The 24544-nt window shown below is 44.1% G+C and overlaps 1 protein-coding gene across 4 annotated transcripts in view; it reads right to left on the bottom strand.

Moving 5' to 3' along the window:
* Positions 1 to 2743: 2743 nt before the first annotated feature.
* The window catches only part of fermt2 (FERM domain containing kindlin 2), a 45147-nt gene continuing 23346 nt past the window's right edge, over positions 2744 to 24544 (bottom strand). Inside the window, exons 4-17 of one of the 4 annotated variants that reach the window (XM_069661741.1) lie at positions 22943 to 23071; positions 19342 to 19374; positions 17673 to 17898; positions 17480 to 17582; positions 17163 to 17270; positions 13536 to 13670; positions 12608 to 12657; positions 11892 to 12016; positions 11673 to 11779; positions 11375 to 11593; positions 8551 to 8571; positions 6497 to 6621; positions 6197 to 6338; positions 2744 to 4951 (exon numbers count right to left, since the gene is read on the bottom strand). In XM_069661741.1, coding sequence (XP_069517842.1) covers positions 4778 to 4951; positions 6197 to 6338; positions 6497 to 6621; positions 8551 to 8571; positions 11375 to 11593; positions 11673 to 11779; positions 11892 to 12016; positions 12608 to 12657; positions 13536 to 13670; positions 17163 to 17270; positions 17480 to 17582; positions 17673 to 17898; positions 19342 to 19374; positions 22943 to 23071 — 1697 coding nt within the window. In that variant the 3' untranslated portion in view covers positions 2744 to 4777. The remainder of the gene's footprint in view (positions 4952 to 6196; positions 6339 to 6496; positions 6622 to 8550; positions 8572 to 11374; positions 11594 to 11672; positions 11780 to 11891; positions 12017 to 12607; positions 12658 to 13535; positions 13671 to 17162; positions 17271 to 17479; positions 17583 to 17672; positions 17899 to 19341; positions 19375 to 22942; positions 23072 to 24544) is intronic. The other 3 variants (XM_069661742.1, XM_069661744.1, XM_069661745.1) reach the window with 3 other exon arrangements.

Raw genomic sequence — 24544 nt, 5'->3', positions numbered from 1 at the left:
GCCACAGAATAGCTGTCAAGAATTGTCAATAAAAAACAAACATGTCAACCTGCTAGTAGTGCTACTTGTTAAGTCAAGGGATCACCAAAGTCTGTTGGACGTATCCTCCTAGGGACCATGAATCACCAAGATCCTATCACTGTCTATCATCTATGGCATGTATTTTTGGGGGGGTATTTTATGGCAGGGGAGGAGGAAGTGGGAACGACACGCTGCAAAGGGCCGAGGGTAGGAGTCGAACCTGGGGCTGCAGGATCGTGGGACGCGCAATTTAACCGCTAAGCTAAACCAGCAGCAAATATTCTTACCTCCAGCTACTATTAGAAATACTCTGACATTACCTCTTCACAGTTGGTGACAGCAGTTAGAAAAAGAGACTAATAATCATCTGATCTAGACAAGGTCAGAACACCAGTCAGGCGAGAAGAGAGGGAGTACTTCTTACGGAAATAATCAGCACGTCTGCTGTCATGGAAGACAATATCTACAGCTCTCCATTCACTACAAAAGGGCTGTATTTCATAATTGTTTCCAAAAGAGGGATCCCTGTGACATTAACAATGACTCCAACACAATGTGAACTTCAGGAATGAGGAAAGCAGAGCGGTACTTCCTTGATTCTGAACTATGATTCAACCAGGAAGCTGCCATGTTGAATGGCAACAGGTGTTACTTTGCTCCATGTATTGTGTTTCGTGTTTGATGTTTTGACTTCCTGCATTTGAATTGTTCGTGAGCAGCACAATCTATAAATGTCATCCTCGGGTCTCGTGTTTTCTGCTGTCGCATCAAGGCCGTCATCCACCCTGTCCTCCCGAGGGGTCCGAGGAATTCCTCGTCTCTAGGTGGAGCCATCGATTTAGAGACCCTTCTACTTTCAGTACACTCTTGGAACACAATAGACCAAATCCCATTTAAGTTTGGATCTTCAAAGAACACTAGATAGCACAGAGAATAGCTCCAAGAAGATGTGCTCCCACGTCTGAATTGCCTTCGACGATTGAGTCTAGATTTGCTACAAAAGCTTTTTTGGAACTAACTGCTGATCAAACTGCCAGTGTCAGCGTTGGACGGAGACGCAGCTTCCACAAGAACAGGATGTTCTTGCGGAATTGAATTCATTGTTCCCACTGCATTGCTGCACACCTCATCTGATCTCACAGCTGACTTTTATTGCAAAGACAGTATTTATACATGGGGGTCTTGAAAACACTGACACAGTATCGTTTACAGATTATGAAAAAGGTCAATTAACCTTTCTACTATGGACGTAAGCGTGTCTGAGCAGCTCCCCAGTTATCGTGACCACTGCTTGGCAGTTGGCAACCTGTGCCATGTCCACTGTAGGGACACTGGCAAAAGCAAATACACAGACTTTCTGCAGGTGTTCTCTGATCTAACCATCCCCTCAGTCTGGCTCTTGGTTTTCTGCTGGGATGCCAGTCAGATTTGGGCACAGAAAACTTTGGAGAAAAAAAATGTGGCTATGCCATGAGGAGATGGGGGTAAAGATGGTTGGTACTGACCTCTAGTGGAGAAACATTACTGGTACACATTGCAGAGAGGAAGGGTGTGACTATGCATGGCACAGTAGATAACATTAGATGAGCTTTATTGATCCCCCAGAGGTGAAATTAACTCGTTAATTTAAATTTAATAATACATAAAGCAGTAGTTGACAGACACAAGAAAAAAACATTGTAATGTCAATATTAACCGAGCTAATTAAGTTACATTAAAAGTAGTCTTAATTTCTGTAATCATATAACAGTTCAATTAAACTGTCATAGTTTTTAAACTGCAATCAATCCCCTGAAAGATTAGAAACCAATAAACTGAAGAACACTTGCTTCTTTTCTCAGGGTAGACTTCCGAACACCTGGGTTCAATTCCACCCTGTACCGGGCCACTGTCCAATTTATAGTACACTCCTTTTCAATTTTATTAAAGCATTATTATTACAGTAAGACAAACCTTTCTAACTTTTAGTACCCGATTATCCCCGCTCATTTTCTGTAGATTTCAAACTGTCATTCGTTGGGACCCAGTGTAATTATACAATATAATGTACAATAACTCAGATACCGCTATTACTGCATGCCTAATATGGCAGTAATATTTTCCTGTTAGTAATGTTAGTCTAGATTCATTTTGCCACCATCTTATTCAATTTTCATCTATTCTTATTTCTATTTCTTCTTGCTACTTGCTTGTCTGTGCTGCAACAACCGAACTTCCCCTCTGGGGATCAATAAAGTACTATCTTATTTTATCTAACCTTATACAGCCTGGCTATAGTGTTTCTACCTCTTTCCTGTGACCTTGATTTTATCATTTATTAAAATCATAACAGACCTCACTGGGACTTGTGACCAAAAGATTCAAGACTTGACTTGCAAAAAGTGACCCATCTCTGCGTCAAGGCAACAGTGCCAACAACCACACCACCCTGCCCCCCTGTATTATTCTCCTGTATTATGTTATGTTCAGATACGATGCTGATTTTGATGCTTTATCTGTATATAAAGATATAGACACTAAGCTGTTGTTAATGGGTTTGGAGCGAATCCTACAGAAAGTGTTGTAATATCAAATCACTTAAACAAAAGCTTGGTTGTTTTTTGCCTTTGCAGAGGATTTATTAATTTATGGGTAATAAACAGACTCGCACCAGCGCTTGTCCCTGAAGACATTCTGAGTCTGTGCAAATGAAAGATGGAAAGACGCTGTTTTTAAATAAAAATTACTTTATTTTTTTAAAATAAATGCATTTTTTACAGTCAGAAAACAGAGCAGCAGGACATGCACTGCCGCTCCTGACACTGGAGGCAAACAAAAACAACATCAGAAGAAATAAAAACAGACTCGGCTGAGTTTTCTCTTCAATCTGTTCACTTCTGATGATCCGTCTCAAACTCCAGGTTCTACAAAATGTGGATCTCCTTCATATGGACAATATTAAATGGCACGCTTCAGTTGTGACAAAAACCAGACGAGTAAGTGAAGTATTTAAAAAGGCGCAGAGCAAAATTCATTTGCACCCGACGGGCACGTTGAGTATCAGTGTCAGTCTAAAGAGTGAGTTAAAGCTTAACTCGGTGCCACTAAAGGACATCTATGATCCCCGAGTGGACGAGGAGGAAGAAGAAAATCCATCAAATGAAACAGAAATGCAAGAAAGAAAGAGCACATTGAAAAAGCATCTGCACTTAAAAAAATTATAATATGTTCTCCACAAATATCTTCATCAAACCTGGAGTTTGAAAGTAGTGTTATCTTCATATATATTCATATATATCTTCATCTGAAAAGTCAGTAAGACCACAACATAAGCAGGCACAATTCTGAATACTACACATGTTGACAGATGGCTTTCCCCCTCTTTTTCTGAAAGGAAAAAAACAACAACTTCTCAAACGCCCAAAAAGCAGAGACAAAAACTGTACAATTCTATAAAACGTTTGTGTTTTTACATTAGTTACAAAAAAATAATAATACTTCATTTACTGATCCTTCATACGGAGGACAAAAAGAAACAAAAATGTTGCATATTCATTCTTCAAACTTGGTGACCTCTTTGCTGGTGTGTAATGATAACGACGATGATAATAATAATACTATATGGTGTGAGGAACAGGATGGCAATAAGGTGGGGAAAAAGGGAGTAACAATCCCTCCTGTTGTTTCGTGTACATGCAATGAGATGTGAGGAGTTTCAGATCTCTGTATGCAGGTTCAAACATGCTGTTGACGTTTCGCAAGACATTAAGCAGCCATAACCAGACATGTTGTGCACTTTCCTCTGCTTAAAGTTGGGGAAAATATAACAAACATCTCAAACTTCTTAATAAGTTTTAGACGGTTAAAAAAAAAGGATTTTAAATACACATGAACTTGTGTGAGTGTTTGATCCATCTCCTTAGAGGCCATTAGAAAGACGCTGGAATTATGACTTTATGAGGACATGTTCGTCAGTTAGAAAAGATTTCAAACCCACAGGACTCTCATCCCAGCGCACTGAACTGTAGTGTTTTTCCACACATGCTCCTTTAGCAGTCACAAAAACGTCACACCTGTCAGCTAATACAACTCAACAGAGAGAGGCTCGACACAGAGCTCTGAAACGAAGACAACAGACATCAAAAGCAGAAGAACATTAACAGCTTATTCATAAAGAGGACTGTATAGTGTCGAAGTGCTAACACGTGACTTCACAAAGATTTAACCCTTCACAGACTGGATGGGATGGACATGTAGAGCTGCAATCACCCTTTTTGATTGGACTCTTTGACGACGCCTGTTTTAGGATAAATAAGATAAAAGCATCTGCGGGACTGGAATAGGTTTACACGACACTTTGATGTCAGCTCCTTCAGTCCAGTTTTAGAAGAGAGGAAAAAAAGACAAGAAAAATCTTTGGATTAAATCTGGTGTTTGATTGGTTTTAAAGGGTTGTCATGGACGTTACGTTGAGGGGCATCAATCCAGGAGGAGAAGAGGCAGGTGGCGTTTAGGTTCAACAGTTCATCTGGACTGCCCTCAGAATATTAGTGTTGTAACAAATGATTTGTCAGCATTAATGCAAAAAGAAAAAAAACATTATAATAATAAAAGGGTGTCAGCCATGGCAATAATAGTGCTGTTTTGGACTCACAGCTCCAAACAATAAAAACACTGAGAGATAGTAGAATAAAAATTAACTCCATACACCCCTTACCCCGTCCCTCCTGGCCCCTGACCTACACTTGTCGACCCCTTCCGTAGCTCCGGGGGCCGCTCACACCCAGCCGCTAGTCAGCTTATAGAACATCTCCTCGTCTAGAGACTCGTTCTGGTCCTTGGCGCGCGTGGACAGGAAGATGTAGCCGCCGATGAACTCGTGGACCACCTTGCAGTCCACCTCGGCGCAGATGAAAGACAGACTGGGCTCGTCGGCGAATTCCACCGTCACCTGAAGGCAGACAGCGAAGCACGTCAGTCAGTATCGTGTAAAATAAGAAATACATAAACACACAGACAATCATCAAGATGGACTTTTTTCATTATACCACTATCTCGCTAATGCTTCAGATTTACTGTGAAGCTTTAGGATGCTTTTAGCTCATTGCTTTAAGTGCTAAAATCAACTGCCTGCAACCATTATCAGTTAATCAGCCAGTTAGTTTATAAACTTACAATGATGGCTTTGTTTGGGAAATGTCCGAGAAAGGTAATGTAATGTACCTTTCAATCTCTGAAGCCGAAGCTAAATTATTCAAATGTTTTGTTCATTCGACCACAGGTTCAAAACCCAAAGATGTTTAATGTTAAAGGAGAAAGAGAAGCAAGTGTTTCACCGTGTGTCCTTCGAAGGACGCAGTCTACGGAGGATGAGTCATCCATAGCCGGCGTAGACCGCTAAGGCCGGACTGAAAAGGGACGGTCTGGTCTACAGAGGATCACCAGCTGTTCCCGCCCTTACCCATGCATCACCAAACGCGGCTCCTGTTGCTAGCAACAGGTAGCTAGTGGGCTAACTAGCTTTAAATAACGTCAAGTAACTTAACTATTATTCAAAAGATAATTTATTTAAAGGGCCATTTTCGTTATTTTTCACATTTGTTTCGCTAGCTGTTGAAACCAAAAACTTTTACATTTAAAACTTTATTCCTCTGCCGTTTGAGAGTCCGTCATCTCTATGTTGGGCCGTGAGGGATGCGCCCGATGGATCCTTCGTGGCCCGGGGAAAAGGAGGACGCATTTGAAGGAGCCTTCAAAATGGGACAGCCTTCGACGCGCCACTGTGACGCACGTCCTTCTAAGGATGCAGCCCCTAAATTGGGACACAGCTTTAACCTCTATAGCTGGAACTTTTTAAGCTTTAGCTTACAACAAAAAGCACAGTTGTCCTGACAAAATATTAATTGCTTAAGAGCGTCCTCCGACTGATCAAACACTGCCCTTCTACAATTTTATTCTACAGACAATGATCCTTCTCTAAATCTAAAACAATACCGAAGAGCCAAAGACATGTTTTTGTATTCAACTTGTTGTCCTCTGTATCAAAAACTAAATTAAGCCTACATAACCCACAATGCAACTTGAAAAGGTCAGTTAGAGATGCACGACATTATGCTAATAGCAGCTCATCTTTAGAAGGGATGAGGAGCAGTCCTATACCTCAGACTAATATTGTCATGTTTCATGTGTTTCCTACCATCTTGATCTCCCAGTTGACGTTCCACTGTTTCATGTTGCTGAAGCGCCAGGTCTTGATAGCATCTCCAGTGCTGGCATCCATCCGGATCAAACGGTTGTAAGTGATCCCGATGAGCTCTTCCCGCTTTCCACCCTGAAACCTGCAGGAGAGGACGAGATCACGCTGTGAAATCAAAGTGTGTAGATCAAGTAACAATATACGTCACTGCCAGCACATAAAACTCGCAGAGCGGTTGATGGAGGAAGAATAACATATAAAGTGCAGAAATGTGTTAAACTATTGAGAGTTGAAACCTACTTGGCAAGGAAGTGAGTGATTCCAAACTCAGGCAGGGACTGCCACGCCTGGATGAAGCGCATCTTGGCCTCGATGAGACTCATCTGGGCCACGTTCTGGTGCGCTTCAAGGATCCGGGCTGAAATCTGACAGACACACAATCACACACATTACACACGTGACATTTCTTTCACACTCCCCTCTTTAAACAAAAGACATCACCACTCTTTAACCACCTGATGCACCAAAATCTACACATTCACCCAATGTGTAGACACGCTGAGGCTAACTCAGCTGACAGCGCACACAGTGGCAGCCGATAACCAGAGAGCTGACAGGGTGACATTATTACTTTATCTATTTCACACTACACAGACAAACAAATATGATCCCATGAGGCTGCTGGGGAAACAGTCTACAGTTAATGAGCTAGAGGAAGCTTCAGATCTGTGTGTGCATGCATGTGTGTTCCTCTACTGCTACTAACTCCTTCTTAGGGCTGAAACACACAATTTTTTAACCAATTTAACTGCTAAACAACAGAGACATCCAGAGAGATCAACTGTCCTGAGGTGCTTATCAACAGCAGGAACTTTCCCCGGGAACTAGGAACCTTTTGAGGAACCAGGGTCCAAATTTAGTTCTGGGGTAATTGATTTACCCCATGAAAAGTCCCTGGTCAGGGAGGTTGGACTTTCCAAAGGTCCAGCAACTGCTGATGGTTTCTGATTGGTCGAGGACTTGCAGCATTTTATTTCACCCGCCATGTTTAAAAGACTGCAGCTGCAAGCTCACTGTCATCGTCGTGCTTTAAGATTGTTTATCACCGTGCTTTGAGATGGAGTCAGAGAAGAAAGCCTACACGGATGGACCAACGACAAGGTGCAGGCCTTTATGCAGAAGAGGACATTAGCCTGATTTGCATAATCGTCCCAGGACTTTAGGCCGCTGTTGAAATGCAGACAACAATGGGCCACAGGAACCAAGTTTCTCGCACTAAAAGTTCCTGGTACTGTAGGTCGATTAGCACCTGTCTCATCTCATCAATTTTCTAAAGCATGATTTAAACCCTTGAAGTCACCACTGGTTGCAGTTCATTATGAAATCAGCCTATAAAAACTACTGAAATCAGTAAGCAATAACAGTGAACGTAATTTGCCGACATCCCTCATGTTAATGTGAGCTACTGATTCTTGAGCTGAGCTAAATTAGAAATTTGAAAGAAAAAACTAAGCAAATTTCAGAGTCAGGATTTTATCTTTAGGCAATAACTTCTGATAACTTTGCTGCTTTTGAGAAACAGCTCTGTTGCTGAGAGCCTAAGAAGCCCTAATGTGCTTTGTGCTTATGTTGATTATCATTTGTTTTGTTGCACTCCTTTTATGGTTTAATCACTTGTGGTTTCACCTTTATTTACTTGCTTAGTTGGGTGGCGGGAGCTCAGACAAAGAGGGTGATATTTTCTGTTGACTGCCATGGCACGTTAAAGTTTGCTTCTTGTGTTAGAATTCGGTTATAGTCCTTTTTTTTTTTGCTGCATTTTTACCATCCTAGTCGCTAAAAGAGCTTCAGGGCTCGTCTCAGCTTCTCATAAGCGCTTGGACGCATCAACAAAATGATTCACAGTCTCTGATCAATCCCATTATAATAGCATAAAAACAATAAAGAGCTTCGCTCTCCGTTTCTTTACTGAAAAGTCGAGTCGAGTTTGTTGCGATATCAGTAAATGAAACTTGTTTTAAATGAGATAAAACGTGCAAAAAACACCTGCATGGTTCATTTATTTTACTGAATATCTCAATGCTTCCGGGCTGCTTGTCTACACCAATAACATTCACAAAAATAACACAACACAGATGCTTGAATGTTGTATCAATAAAGTTATGTGTTATACACTAAAAAACAAGCTAACTATTGGATTCTATCTATTCTACTATATATGACTACTATGTTATACAGCTGTACTACTGGTTAGGGCAACCCGGACATAAAGACTGTTCAGGCTTTATACAATCATGCACATACATGAATCTAGGTTTTAAAAAGGCACCCGGTGCACACGTAACTCGACTTACCAAGTCCCTGATATAGCCTGGCTGAGGATAGGAGGTGGGGATGGGAGAAGGACACAGAGGAATAAAGGAGGTGCATACAGGAAGAGAGAAAAAGAAAGAAAGATTGGACAAAGAGAACAAGCAAGTGAGATCAATGTTGAGGGAGGAAAGAACAAAACAATAAGAGTAGGAGGCTGTAAAGTGGGGAGAGAGGCCTCAGACTCGGCCTGAGGGTCATGCAGTTTTCAGCCACAAGAGGGGGGCAGAGTGCAGCAGCAGTCAGACAGTTTATCATTTACAGGAGAAAAGAGGAAGGTTACAAAACATTTGAGCGGTTTTACTTTAAGGAATCAGGCGCTGGAACTGTGCTTTCATTTTAAAAGGACATTTAAAATAATCACAAAGCTGTCTGTCTGTAATTCCCCCTTCATCCACAAGAGGGCAGTGTGTACCTAACACAGCTCCAAGATGTAGGAGATGCCTCCAATCTCCGGGAGGTCATTACTGCGCCTTTAATGTTTGTTTTCTCCTACGTTGATGTATAGCCCGAGACCACACTGCTCCCACTAATCTAAAAATTCCTGTGTGTGTGTCCTCGGGGACTTTCAGCACGGAAGTCTCCTCGGACCGTTTTGCAACAGGAAGTCCAGTAGTTTGAGGGAGGTTGGGGAGGGGTCGCAGCTGACTGAGAGCTAGCAGGGTTTTCCCAGACAGTTTTTTCCCGCGCAGCATTTCAGGGCACGGCTCATTTCCTGGAGCTGCACGCCCACTGTGTAAGTACACATGTGTATGAGCGCACCGATACTGTACATAGGCGACTACTCTTTCATGTTGTGCCTTTATCAGACTGGGAGTGTGAGTAAGACAGAAGAATAGCCCGTGACAGACTCGCCTCCTGCTGTGCTAATGCTCCTAAAAACTTTCCAAACTATTACCGGCTATTTTTCCCCAATAAAACACTATATGATAGTGCAGTTTTATTGTCTTTTTAGTCTATATTATGAAGGAAAGGGGTCAGTTGACTGACATTTGAGCAGCTCATCAGAACAGTTATGTTAGCTTTTAATATCCAAAGCTCCACTGAGGTTTTGAGGGTTTGTGGGAGCTGAAGTTCCTTTGATGAGCTAAACATTACACATTAAAATGATGATCTTATGTTAAGAAAACATCAGTGTCATGTTTCAGCTTTCCAGGAATGGATGAAACCATCTCTAGCAAAGTACAGAATATAGAAAGTTAAGGGAAAAGATGCTAACCAGGACATCCCTCTCTTTTAAAGGGGCAGTTCGCCCCTGGAAAAAGCCACTGTCAAAGCTGGTGTTCTCTGTTATCAATAGAAGCAATAATAGTTTAAATTGGCGCCATAGCTGTGGAGAAAGTTGTACAAACAGCTTGTGGTTTCACCCATTCTACATTCCTACAACACCCAGCGTGCATTGCTTCCCTCCCTCTGAAAGGAACGGCCGAGCGAGAGACGCTGGAGAGAAATACTACCGTTTTTGCTGCAGGCAATGGCTCAGAGCGGGACAGAATCCCAAATATGATGAGCATATACCGGTGGATCGTCAAAAAATCTACATTTCAAACCTGACGATTTTGACTAAGACATGACATCGGAGGCGGGCGCCCTAGATTGAGGAAGTGTAGTTTAGCAAGCTCCCTGGCGGAGGTTTTCCAGGTCCCATTAGAGAAGCGAATAGCGTCCTCCAAAGGCACAGAGCGAAATTGCATTTTTCCTTCTACCATAATGGCATTAGCTCCACATAATAGCACGATAGGACTGAGGTTGAAAATCGGCGAACTGGCCCTTTAAGACCAACAGGGAAATCCCTTAAATATAAGGTTTGGTTGAGAGAGAGAGAGAGAAAGTGACACAAAGAGAAACGGAGAACTGAAACTCTTATTCTTAGCAGCACTGTGTGTCACTGCAGTATTTGAACAGTGACATCAACAAGTTAACCTGGGTCAGCAGCAACATGTGAATTGCTAAAGCATGAGTTCAGTACATGAACTCTACACTCACACTTCCTGTTTTAAAGGAGTACCAAAGACATAAAGAACAAGCCTGGTTTGTATCGAGGCCCACAAGAAGAGCTGTCTACTGCTCTCTAGACATCCAGGATATGTCCGGCTCCGGGCCCAGACCATCTCTGAGTCATCACTTACTGTACGAAACGGTTGCCCCTTCCAAGATCCCCCCGCCCCCACTACAACTTAAACACAACCAGATTGGGTGAGTAATCTACAAAGAAGCAAACCCCCCCCCCAACCCAACCAACCCATCCCCAACTAACACAGCCATGGCAGCCGTGTACGCAGCTGCCCCACTGTACACAAGCCAGCCTGTTGCTTACTTGCTAAACTGCTGGGCACACTGGAGACTTTTACTGACGCTTGTTAGGAGGTCAGTTCGTTATAATTGCTTCAATGTTACACATGGTTATTAGGATGCGTGTTGATGGTGTCCTCGACTGATACCCTTTTGTCTGCGAGCACAAAGGCTAAGAGCAGAGAGAGTATCCATTCCAGTGCGCTATAAGCTCTCCTACTGTATGGATGTGGGGTGGTTTGGAAGTCTACTGTCCTGGTTTCCCCTTGAACAGTGAGGGGAAGGAACAGAGGGAAGAGGAGGAGAGTGAAGGAGGGGGAGTAGAGGGAGGCTACATTCCAGGGCAACACAAGCTTGATGCCAGGAGGCGCCCATCTGGGAAGCATCACACCGCTCCGTCTAAGTCCACAACGGTCAAATAAGTAAACAACCTCCCACAAAATACACATTACACTAGATAGTTAACGTCCGTTTAATACTCCACGTTTATTATACTGCTGCAAGTGCATGTCTTACCTGCTTGTTCTTGTACTTCTTCAGATAGCGTGGGGACACCAGGCACTCTGGGTTGATGTCAGTGGTGATTGGCTCGATAAACTGGGGGTCAGGGTTCATGTGCTGCATCTTGAGGAAGGACAGAATGTTCTGGACCTCCAGGTTGTAAGAGCTGTCGGCCATGGTCTTCCCTTTGGAGGCCAGGCGACACGCAGCCATCCAGTGGGCGTACTGTTTTTCCTGGAGGTGAAAATCAAACACTGTTGGAAAGTGAAAAGTGAAAAGTGTAGAAATGATGGCGCACTAGCTGCAGCCTTACCGTGTCACACCGGAGCCAGATCTCGTTCATGCCATCAGCCACAGGGATTAGCAGCTTGATGTTGAATTTCTGACCGGAGATGTTAACATCTGGAGTTACCTCACAGCCTATATATGGACGCCAGGGAAAGAAGAGGTCAAAGGTGACACCTTTTCATCAGGAACAACTGAAACAATATGCATTACATTCTTGTTTGGGCACGAAATGACAAATTTGTACCTCTAAGATTCATTTGGTGAGCAGGCGTCCCGTGCGATTCCTCTTTACTCTTGTAACAGGAAATTGTGATGTCCTTGAACGTGCACCAGTACTGCTTATAGCCCTTCAGTGTCAGCTTCTTGGGTCTGGAAAATATATACAACAGAGAGACAGAGAGAGAGAGAGAGAGAGAGAGAGAGAGAGAGAGGGAGACATGTCAGACCTCAGATGGAAAAAACAACTCTTTATTAGCGGTCAAGAGGAAGAGCGGGGGGGAGGGGAGAGGATGAGTGAGCACAAAGGAGAGAGGACAGCTTCTCAAGTGCAGAGTCAGCAAGGTGAGGAGGAAAGTAGCCAGCACTGGAGGTGGACATTAAGGCAAAGTCATTAAGGAAGAATGCGTCTCGAGATCATTCCCTCCCCACGGTTTATACATTTTATGAGACAACCACCCCCAGGGGCCACCTGCATGTCAGCAAAGGCTTAAAGCCAGAAATGAATATGGTTTAAGATATGCTTGGTCCAACTAATCACAGCGAAAAAGCTCGACTGGAAGCTCAAATGTCTGCAAATGTCCTTTGGCAGACAATGTTGAGCCAATTACACTGATGCAATCCAGGCAACAGCTCTCCTATTTAGCCAGAAAATTCTACTTCCTGGTTCTCTGATAGACTTTGAACACACTTATACATCATTGTTATAGTTGCGGGTAACAGTGAAAGTGTATGTGGCCTTACTTAAAGACCTTGACGTAGTCCGCTAGCTCGGGAATAGATGTGATGTCACCCTAGGAGGAAAAGGAAAAAGCCATTGTGAGTAAAAACCTGGAAGATTTTAATATAAATAAAAACAAAACAATGACCGCAGGCTCAACTTTGCACAAATTCAATATCATTGCTCAGCAGAGTGTGCTAAAAACAACACTTCTTATGTAATCCAGTTTCCCCTGATAAGCTGTATAAACCGAACACGTTCTTAAGGTTGAGCTGCTGTGCTGTAATAACGTTGTTATGTTACGTGCAGCCTTTGTTGGGTTTGTTAAATATCTCACACTGCAGAGTTTTGTAGAACGAAGGCCGCGCATACGTGTGAAATGTTCCAATAAAATTGATTGTGTGTGGTTTCAACTGAATGTAGGTTCCCATTCCTGTGTTACATCACTCATTAATGAGGCTTTAAAGAGGGGGTATTACGCTGATTCACTTTTTAAGACATATATATAATGTTACAATGTTGGATGTCCATACTAAACATCGGTTAAATAAAAGTACGTCGGAGTAAACCCCAGGCTTCTCAGCTCAGTCTGCAGGCTGCTGTGAATGCCAGGTTTCACACAGTTTTTTGCACACGCCGTGCTTTGTGACGTCACAAAGTGCAGCCTCAGCAGGCTTCAGAAAGCTGGCCAATCAGAAGAAAGTGGGCTTGTAAGGGCGGGGTTTCTTAAAGGGACAGAGCTGACAGAGTCGTTTCAGGCAGAGGCTGTTGAGTTTTTTTTAACAGTAAATTATGCTAAGCTACACTGCAGGTATCACCGAGTGAAATCTGAAGCTTGGAATTAGCATAATACCCCCCTTTAACAGAATACAGTCGAGAAACAAAGAATCAAACGTGCTGCTAAACCACTGTCCAGTACATGTAATCCACAACCAAAAGGTGTCATCATACCAGTGTGTTGGACGTCTTCCCTCCCTCTAGAGTGATCTCCAGGTCTGACAGGGCTGCATCCACCTCATCCACCTCCTTCTCGCTGTTATTCATGTGGTTGTCTGAAGACATGATTGACAGCTTGTTGATGTGGTACTGCAGAAAAGAAAAAAAAAAGATGTCTAAAATCAGTTTAAATTACATTTAATGGCCTTTAATATTTGTAACACAAGAGCTACAAATATCACTGTTTTGTCAATCCCATCGACGATACAGCCTCTGGGGACAGCGGTGAACATGTCGGGCATGTCTGGTTTAGCTAGCGGTTAGCAATATACGACTTCCAGCCAAGTACTCCTTTCCGTGCTCTGCAATTGTTCACAGTGCAGTTAGCACCTTGAGAAGCGACCGCGTGTTCAGATCAAAAGTGACGCTGAATCCCTGTTTCTGGTGAGTCTCAGTTTCACTGTCAATAGTAAGTTACACAGAGGCTTCGCTCTAGCTTACTGCAGCAGTATGAGCCCCAAAATTAAACCATGTTTCTTGTGATTTACTTTAATTGACAGGTCTTGCTTTTGCTGAAATTTCAACATCATAATGGAGATTTGTAAAAAGTAAAAATGAGGCTTTGTCAGGTCTGTCCTCAAGAGGAGAAGAAAACGACTTTTAAAATGCTTGTTTGTTGAACGGAGGTCGGATTAATCATTTCTGATGCATTCAAGGAAGCCTGGAAATGTCAACAGCTTTCGTGACACAGCAGCAAGGGAATTTATCTCAAGTTGAATTTTAGATCCAGAATGGATTGTTAGCTTTTAGCATGCAGATGTCTGTTTATAGAGATTAATAAGAAGATAAATCGTTGTCAGATGACGCTGATGGGAGCCGGGATGTCATTACGGCGCATTACGTTCCGCCTGCTTTTGCTCTATTTAAGGACTGTTTTTCCTGCATACACCGCAGTCTGCTGATGCGCGATTGGTCAATATTACTTGGACTACAAGCGTACTACAAACGGAAACCAGAGCACTTCCCGTACTAAAAACGGCCCATCCAGTCGAGGCAGATGGCTGTTCAACATGAGTCTGGTTCTGCTCGAGGTTTCTGCCTGTTAAAAGGAAGTTTTTCCTCACCAATGTGCCGAATATTGCTAAGTGCTAATCATGGTGATTCATGTTGGGCCTCTCTTTAAATAACATAACAAAGAGTTGGTCTAGACCTGCTCTTTTTGTAAAGTGTCTCGAGATAACTCGATTTGGCGCTATACAAATAAAATTTGAATTTGAATTTGAATTTGAATAAAAACCCATGTTTAAATAGAGATTACCGTTTGGTAGATGAAAGTAGGTCCACACCTGTATGCAAAATGTGGGACAAGTTACTGTACTGTTCTATTTTCCCATGCAGACCAACTTTATACCTTTTATGGTCGGGAAATCCTTAAATTATTATCCTATACAGAGAAATGTAAGAATCCTCAATATCCTCCTTCTAGAAACACATGTACAGTACGCCCTTCACCAAGCCTGACTTTGGCCTGGATTAAACAAATAGGCAGCCTTCGGATTAATTATCTTACATTTTCTTTGAGGATTTTTTAAGTGCTTATGAAACTGACTAAAATGAATACAGATGCCTACAAAATAAAACAAGCCCGTCAGCATAACAGACGGTTTCTATCAACCACATTTGTTGAAGCCTTTCTTGTGAAACCGACCAGTCCCAGAGATAGAGCAGAAACCAACTCCCTCTTTGTTTACTTTAACACCTTTGTCAACAGTGTTGCTCAAGTTTCCCTCTCTGTGTGCTACTGCTGCAAAAACCCTTCCAACTCTGTCTTATAAAAGTGTCTGCGATAATTTCCACATAAACATTCTAAGATGTGTTTGTGTGTATATAAGCAGGTGCTGGTTGTGTGCACCTTTGAGTTTTACACTGCTGACTTTTATCTCTGCAGGACACGAGGATGCGGAGACTAGTTTCGGGATGAGGAGAGGCTGAAGTGGCTGGGGATGATGATTCATCGAGAACAATAAGTGGTGCGGTTGTGTTCCCGGTACACTTTGAACTGTAACAGGCAATGAAAATATTTTTTACTGGGAACATATGTGAGAGGCCAATAAGAGACGGTAAGTTCCCTGTTAAACTGGAAACTCCAATTAATCAGGACGAAACCATTACTAATAACCTGACTGTGTTTCGCTTGTAGTGTGAGTCACAGACACTAAATACAAGTTGTTGACAAATGGTATTTATAATGTCAACCATCACCAACCCCCCCACCAATATATGAATGAACAGCTGTCGAGAGAGTGAGAGATACAGAGGCAGAGAGAGATATGCGAGGCTTTAGCCGGCTAAGGTTACAGAATGTGGGACAAAGGGCTCGCGATGACACTCTCCGCCAGTTAAACTCCGACAGTCTTTAAAAACTAGCCACAGCGGGGGCTTGTTTCCTGTTTGTGTTTTGAGGAAAAAAGTACAGCCTGTGCCCTATGTTGATGCCTATGAGGTAAGTCCCCGAAAATACCTCCTGATTATGTCATATGTAAAACATCCAGGTGATAGCATGCTAACACAGCTAGCAACATACCGAATGAGGACACTCTTTTTTTTAAGACCATGTGTACCCACTCAATCGGAGCCAAAAACTCTGAGCTCATACTTCCCCAGCTGAAACGTAGTAGTAGCTACCAACGTGCTAACAGACAGGTAGTGACAGAGTAGCTGCCAGTCTCGGATTAGCATCTCTCTTAGGAACAGGAAACCAGCGTAAATATAACCGGTCCGATGAAACACACCTAACACCTCAGAGTGTAAGAGGGCTTCAGAGGAATGCGAGCAGGTCTACGATGATGATGACGAGGGGTGGGTGGTCCAGGCAGAGGTACCGGGGTCCTGTGGCCCAAGACGCTCTATAATTACCCCTGGGGTGAGGACAGGGTGGCGTCCTCGGGTCTTGGCACCCACAGTTTATGAGGGTCAGAAATAGCAGGGGCACCACCCCCAGACTACAGGGGCGACCAGAGGGGGCTAAAGGGGCTCACATCTGTACATCACTTCCACTACTCCGCGCTTGATCTTCCTTTAAACTTGTCTAAAAGGGGAACTCGTGTGTATGAGGCCGGATCAGCTCTTTATGAATGGCTGCAGGAAGTTGTTTTGTGACGATGACTCACTTGATGTTGATTTAAATTCAGTTCAACCGGGTAAAGTTCATCTTAAATCAATAATCACAAGTTAATTGTGATTAATTAAAGAGTTTTTTTGTTTTAAAGCCAAATGACTCCCTTTTATCTTTGTACTATGAGTCATCAATAAATGGAATTGATGGATATTGGAGCATTAAAAGAAGCCCAGAGGGAATATATGTGATAATTAACTCATGCTGCATCACGGTACAATAGCCAGGCTTCACTATGCATGCAACAGCAGAACTGGCAGCCATGTGGCTCAGCCCCGGGCTGGCAGCCCATCCAATTCATTAGCCTGTGGTTTAGAAGGCAATGTGCCCAGTGCCCAATGAAAAAAGGACTGCATGTCTTCCAACTAAACCCCAACAAAACAATGCTGAAGCAGGAAAAAATTGAGAGCAGGCATACTTAGAAACACACACACACACACACACAGACAGACACACGGCCTCTTTACCTGCAGGGCAGCAAACATCATCATTTCCTCCTCCGTGCACTCAATTTCCTCCAGCAGGATGGCCCACTTGGACTGTTCGTAGAGCTGGTTCACTCGGATGGCATCATACTGTGGAGAGGTTTGTCACTGGGGTTAACATGCATGCAGTCTCTCTGACACTCAGCCTATTACACTGTAGCGATCACAATGGGTTGTGCTTTTAATTAAAGGAAGACAATCAACGCACTTCTTCCCCCTTGATGAAACCTGGCACCTACAGTATGTTCTGACAATAGGCCGAGACTGTTGACAGTTTGGTCAGAGATTGTGGGACGTACCTTAGGGTTCAGGTCAAAGAAACTGTGGTATTTAAACCTCAGCAGCAGCACCTCATTCTCCTTCACATCCTGCTCCATCAGAGACCTGGACGAGTCCAACCACCTGTGCAGACAGAGAGATAAAAGCTGTTCTGATCAGCTGCACACACACGGACTATTTCACCAAACCATTAAGTTTGATAAGTCATCTCACCCCTGGTTGATTTTTGCTTTGTCCAGTAGGGACTGGGGCTTGTAGAGTTTGACCAGGATGTCCGGTGAGGAGATCGGCTGACTGACAGCGAGGATGCTGGGATTTCCCTCAGAGAGGGGGCTGTCCCCAAACCAAGCGGTGGTGGGCGACAGAGGGCTGCCGTCTCTGGAGTCATAGGTGGGGGTCATAGTCTTACTGTACAAGCCTGGACTGGAGTAGATGCTCCCTGAAAGCACACAATCATCAGTTAGTCCCTTATAGAGCTAAAGTCAAGAAGGATAATAACACACTTAATGTTGCATTCATTATTATTGTACATCAACAAAAAACAGTGGATCACAGGTGAACACTTTTCAAAAAGCGCACACACACACACACACACACACACACTTGCAGCCTAGCCAGGCCAGCTAGCGGTCAACAACACCATGTGACTACCAGCCCACACTTTGCAGATGAGTGCCTTCAAATAATGTTCTCCTGCTGATGGCGGGGGTTGATGTGGATCAGCATGCAGATGTTGCAGAGCATGATCAGGGGTCACCCGCTTACTCACAGTCAACAAATCTGCAGGAATGCACCGCACACAGCAAACTACTGCACAAGTCGCCATAGAGAGGAGAGGGGGAGCGCACAAGATTGCAAAAATTTGTAAACATTTTGGCTGCAAAAATAAGCGAGCCACAAACTGAATCTGTTTGACTTCCTGTCGGCTGGCCTTGTGGGAGTTTATTCCCCCCCTTCACCATTCCCTCTCTCTCTCTGTAGGACGCAGGTCAAGAAGCAACACCGGCTAAACCGCTAAATCCCTTCTGAAACCAGGAAGTGGGCTTGAGTTTTGTTTGCGAGTGTGCACGTGTGCATTTGTGTTTGCGAGCTGAGGTCATGAGAACGGGGTGCAGGCTACGGCCACCCGTCCCTCTTGGTGTGGGGGAGGGTGTTATTCAGTGGTTCTTTCAAGGTTTTTTCCCTCAAACGCCGAGTTCGTCGGGTCAGGGAGAGTACTCCCAGTCTCCCATAGGGTCTCTTGAGGAATCCCAAATATCCAGAGAGACCGTGTATATGGTGGAAGCTGGCAGCCCATTAAAAACACAACTAGGCCTCCCCCATCCTGTTTACGGACTCTCCGATACAGGCGAAACGGCTTAAAGAATGTTAGCATGACTTGACTCCCTAATGCTCCCACACATTGGGGATTCATAGAGGCTTAGATGGATGGAGCTGGACCACCATGAGCTGTTAAGACTAGTGAGAGCACTGTCAACAAACTAAAGGTTCTCTTATGGGTTATACACAAAGTGTGGGATATTATTTGCTGCATGTGTGTACGATTATTGAGAAATAGCATTATCACTGTTTTGATTATAAGTCATGACCAAGTGAGGGCCTGCAGATCAGCTAGCAGGCGCAGTGAGCAGGCCTGAGTGAGCTTTAAGCTAACTTCTAATGAGAGGCAAAGCTTGTATCATGTGACCCCTTCCCCACACTGAATCAGCTGACTTCCTCTGGACGAGCAGTCAGGTGACTCGGCTGCTAGTCCCGAAGGTTACAGATGACATGTGACCTCCAGCTGCGGAGAGGAGGGGGTGGAGGATAAGGAGGAAGGGGAAGGCGAGGGGGTGAGGAAGCAGTGCTGAAGAGTAGAGGACAGAGGAAGAGGGAAGCTTACCTTTGACAGGTCCGATGTATATTATCTCAGAGGCTGGGATGAAAAGAGAAGGAGTGAGAAAAAAAGAGAGGAAAAGAGGTGGAGGGAAGAAGTGAAATGGGGACAAACAACGTCAAGCGGACAGATTTAAGACACTGAAAACCTTACAAAGAGAGGAGGAAAGAAGACAAAAGTAAAGAAACACAAGAATGGGGGTTTGAGTGGCATTTCCACGGGCACTGCCAAAGTCTAGCCTCAGAGTGGATGACTCACTTTACCCTCCTCACAGAGGGAGATCACCCCGGAGTGACTAGTGAGATTCTGTCGTTTCCATCCACCCATTCAGAGCCGTCCAGCATGGCACGACTGATCGAAAACACAGGCGGGGCGTTGGTCAACGTGACCCAGCCCTGCATGTTGAAACTGCAGCACAAATAGAAAGCGGTGGCTGCCTGAGGTATGTCATTCTCCGCGCTGACAGGAAGGATAATTAGATACAACGGGGGCCCGTCAAGATGCGGCGGGGCCCACAGGGGCTGGACGGACGGGCATCTTTGCCAACATGGTGGCTCTGTGTCTGAGTCATGAGAACAGGCAGGGATTAGTAATGTGGGTTCTATGAGGAAATGACCAGTCTGATCGGGCACTTGACCTGGGTGAGCGGACAGACAAGAGGACACGGAGTTTCCTCAATGATGCATTAAAGGGGAGAGGCTGAGGTTTTGGAAAAGGATTGTCAGTCTTTAAGTAGAAATAATTGGTAATGTGCTACTTATGGCCTAAGTGGTCACCACCCAGGTCTTCTGCTTCTGAGGTCATCGCTGACCTTAAAGGACACCAACTCTGTACTATATGTATCATAACCACAACATAAGTAATTAATCTCCTTATATCAATTTCTGTTGTCATGCAAGACTCAAGTAATTAAAAAGATGGAGAGGCAAAAGGCCCCATGGTAACTTGGATATAAATAGATTCACTTTTTTTTCCAACTAATGATCAAACATTTTATCTATGAAATGTCAGATAATGTTTACAAAGGCCTTTCAAGGGGCGCTGGTTTAGCTCAGCTGGCAGAGCAGGCGCCCACATACAGAGGCACGACGCACTGATTGCAGGCTCCACTCCTGGTCTGTCAAACATTTGCTGCATGTCATCCCCCACTCTCTACTCCCAACATGTCTCTCTTCAGCCGTCCTATAAATGAAGGTGAAAAAATAATCCTTAAAACAGAAAAAAAAGAAAGGCCTGTCAGGTTCCCACTGCGGAGGTGATGTCATGAAGATATTCAGCTTACTATCTTTGGCGACTACAGATATTTGTTTCCATTTTTTGCTTCAAAAATGTCCTTAAAGTCCTTTAAATCCTTTTAGATCACATCCCCGGTAATATTGTGCATCTATTTGACAATATAGGCCAAAAAAAATACAGAAAATCAATTTCTTCGTATTCTTATATCAAAATCCGATCATTTTTTCTTCCTGTAAAACTAAACAATTTCAACCAATCAATCTGCAACATTTAGCCGCAGAGCACCAAGAACGCTCGGTCAGTTAGCTAGCTACTGCGCTGTGGAGAACGTCTGTCTACGCCCACTTCTCAACGATCACATCAAATCCCTCTAATGATATGTCCCGCCTGCACGTCCTGTTTCACTCGGAAATACATCACGATGCGGAAGCTAGATACTCTCGAAATGCTGTTTCAGCTCGACTTTAAAGGAGCAGTTCGCCCCTGGAAAAAGCCACTGTCAGCTAGTGTTCTCTGTAATCAATAGAAGCAATAAAATCTGAAATTGGCGCCATAGCTGTGGAGAAAGTTGTACAAACAGCTCGTGGTTTCGCCCATTGTACATTCCTACAACACCCAGTGTGCATTGCGCCCCTCCCTCTGAGAGGAACGGCCCAGCGAGAGACGCTGGAGTGAAATACTACCGTTTCGCTGCAGGCGATGGCTCAGAGCGGGACAGAATTCAAAATACGACAAGAATATACCGGTGGATCGTCTAAAAAATATTCAGGTCTGCAGTCTACATTTTAAACCTGACGATTTTGAACGAGACATGACATCAGAGGCGGGCGTCCTAGATTGAGGAAGTGTAGTTTAGCGAGCTCCCTGGCCTCCGCCAGATAGCGCATTTTTACGTAGTCTGGTGGAGGTTTTCCAGGGTCCATTGGAGAAGTGGATAGCGTCTTCGAAAGGCAGACAGCCAAATTGCTTTTTTTTCCTACCATAATGGCATTAGCTCCCCTTAATAGCATGATAGGACTGAGGTTGAAAATGGCGAACTGGCCCTTTAAATGTCTTGTTCTGTCTGAACAACAGTCCAAAAAGTTATTTTTTTTGCAAATTCTTGCTTCAAATATATCCTTAATGTTAAATGGATTTAGCATCTAAACTTTTCTGCTGATTTACCAATACATTCATCTACCAACCTCTGCAGGTCCTAATATGATTCCAGAAATGCCCTCCTGTCAGCCCTGCAGCATAACGCCTTACAACTTGGCCATGAAATATACTCTGACTATAGCATGTGATCTAACAGGGAGGGGTAGGAAGTGTGTGTGTGCTCACACATGAGAAAGACACACAGGGAGAGTGGTGACAGTAAACAGATTCTGCACATTCCTGTTTAAACTGCGTTTCTCTGCACGGCCTAAAAGGGTGCCTCATCTTAACACACCCTCGAGATGTAATGATGCAACTTTGGGTGTGATCATCATCATCATGTGCCGTTTATAAAAATGGAAAGCTAGATCAAATTTTATTTCAACATGCGGCTAAATAGATGCAGCTATTTTTACAGTGACGCAAATCCACTTCAGCAGGATTAATTATTCCTTCTTGTAGGAGTTTGATAGTTCCCCGTGTCCTCTTCCACACACTTTACAGCGTATATAAGCATGTTGAGCCGAGTTTAAGGAGCCAGAGGACAGAGCAGAAGAGACTCTACCCACACAAAGAGCCCCATTCACCCTGTCTCGTTCTGTTAGCACTTGTGCTCACTGCTAACTCTTGTGACAGCAGCGTTGCCCGTTTTGTTCTGCTCCTCCCTGCTCACATGGTGTGTAACTCTCCCATCACTGATGGAAGGAAGGAGGGAGGAGGAGGCGGGCTCGTACTGCTGCAGTCGTGTAGCCTGGTTTGGGTTTAAAATGGCAGCGTGACCAACTATGTGTGGAATCTCAACCATTTTTCGTCCTCCCTGCCAAGGAATCGGGATCCAGGGCTGTAGATCCCAGGCAGGCACATTCATATTTGGTCACCAGAGGCAGGGTGCAGCAGTCTGGACTTATCTTAGTGGTTTGGGGGAGAATGGAAGATGCTCCACAGCAGACGCTGAAACCTGCTATTCAACCTGCTGCTTGAGGGACACCAGATGTTTACTTTTCACAATGCTGGATACAAATAGAACCAGTGCTCCATAATTACTTCAGAGTAGATCTTGAAACCTAAAACCTGAATGCACAGATTTCTGAACCAATCCTCTTTAAACTCCGTTAAAAATTTGAAGTGCACATTTTCTTCTGGACAGACTAAATTAAACTCCCTGCTTCCTTTCTTTCTGATTTAAAGCCACATAAGCTTCCTCTCCAAGAAATAGTTCCCTCGATCAGCTCACCTGATCCAGGGGTTAACAGCGGACCCTCCAGCTCCAAGTCGTCCTCCTCTGCCTCCTCCAACTTTTTCTTCTTCTTCTTGGGATCACGCGGCTTACGCAGTAGGGAGAGCTCCTCTGGGTGGCGGATATCTGCACGGAGAGAGGGAGAAAGTTAATTTGATGCCATGTAAACACAACCTGGCCTCACACGAGCCGCTTAGTCACTAAAAGCAAAGAGTAAATTGTGCCGTTTCAACTACAGGCTTCGGATAAACCACGCGACCTCTCGCAAAGCACAGAGACAATGTAACGTAGGTGATGCTGCGACATTAAGGCAACGTAAGCAGACACAAGCTGTGGGTAAAAGAGAGAAAGCAAAAGGACGAAGGAGACGGGTTGGAATTGTAGACAGCTGTGTGCACAAGGGATGGAAAATCGCAAATCCCTTTTCTCAGGGCCCCAACAATTCTTGCTTTAACTGTAATCCCCGACTGAGACAGGGCAGACACAATCTCTATCTCCGTCTTACCCTCCTTTCTCCGGCTTTTCCGTCTCGCACACATAAAGACAGCATTCAGCGTTCACAAGAAAAACCCCCAAAAAGTAATCCTTGAAATACTCACATTAAAGAAAAAAGCATCCTAACTGTGAGCGAGCTGTGTGCATGATTTCTATCAGGACACCAAGCTGAATATAATGGCTAAAACAGAACAGCCCTTCTCCCCCTCTCAGCTCCCTTGGGCTTGGAGGCAAGGGAAGCATCACTCAGCAGCAGCAATGATGTTTTAAGATGAGCTCAGGATGGTGGCGATGCAGCCGCGAGACGCCCAGAATGTGCCATGACGAGAGAAGATGGTGCACATCTGGAGCCTCAGTTGGATTAATTTAGGTGATATTTAAGAGCTTCATATTCTTTATTTCAATTTGTTTTGTGCAGGATGACGTTGAAATAAATCTCCCTTAACGTAAAGATGGAAGATTTGGAAGGTGTTGCAGACTGATTAAAGAGGTTCCTGAGGGTGTTGAGGAGAGCACGAGCAGAACCGGGAGGGAGAGAGAGAGAGAGAGAGAGAGAGAGAGAGAGAGAGAGAGAGAGAACGTCCTGGTCCTGGTGAGAAAGCTTGTTTGGTTTGTGTTACTAAAGCAAAAGCATTCCAGGAGTTTTAAGAACTACCAGATGGGAGCTCACCCTCTCTCTCTCTCTCTTTCTGCCTCCCTCCTCCTTCATTCTCGCTCGGCTGCAGCGACGAAGCGCGAGCCCTGTGCCCTTATACAGCCATGTGAGTTGCAGGCGTGCTGCCGAGCTTTAGCCCCACTGAGCTGTGCGAGAAGGCCAAAGCACACAGTGAAGAGTGCATCGCACTGCGAGTACGTGCGTGGGGTTGCGTGTGCTGCTGAGGCACTGCAGAGGCATGTGGCAGGTTACTACAATGTCATTTCTAGTGTACATTCTTATGACCTCATTGTCAACAAAACCGAGGAACTCAGAAATATTCAACATCTCCTATGGTATCTGCTATGACTAACAGTCATCAATTATTTCCATGGAACTGTTGCTTCTTGGCGTATTGTAATCCTCCATGTACTACAGTTGTTCTAATACTGATACCAGCTTTAGTAATG

Source organism: Semicossyphus pulcher, unplaced genomic scaffold, assembly GCF_022749685.1.
Source record: "Semicossyphus pulcher isolate SPU_LCO1_2020_fin unplaced genomic scaffold, fSemPul1.0.p SCAF_14, whole genome shotgun sequence".
Lineage (NCBI taxonomy): Eukaryota > Metazoa > Chordata > Actinopteri > Labriformes > Labridae > Semicossyphus > Semicossyphus pulcher.
Note: the sequence above shows the minus strand (reverse complement) of the source record. Positions and strands in the feature narration are given on the sequence as shown.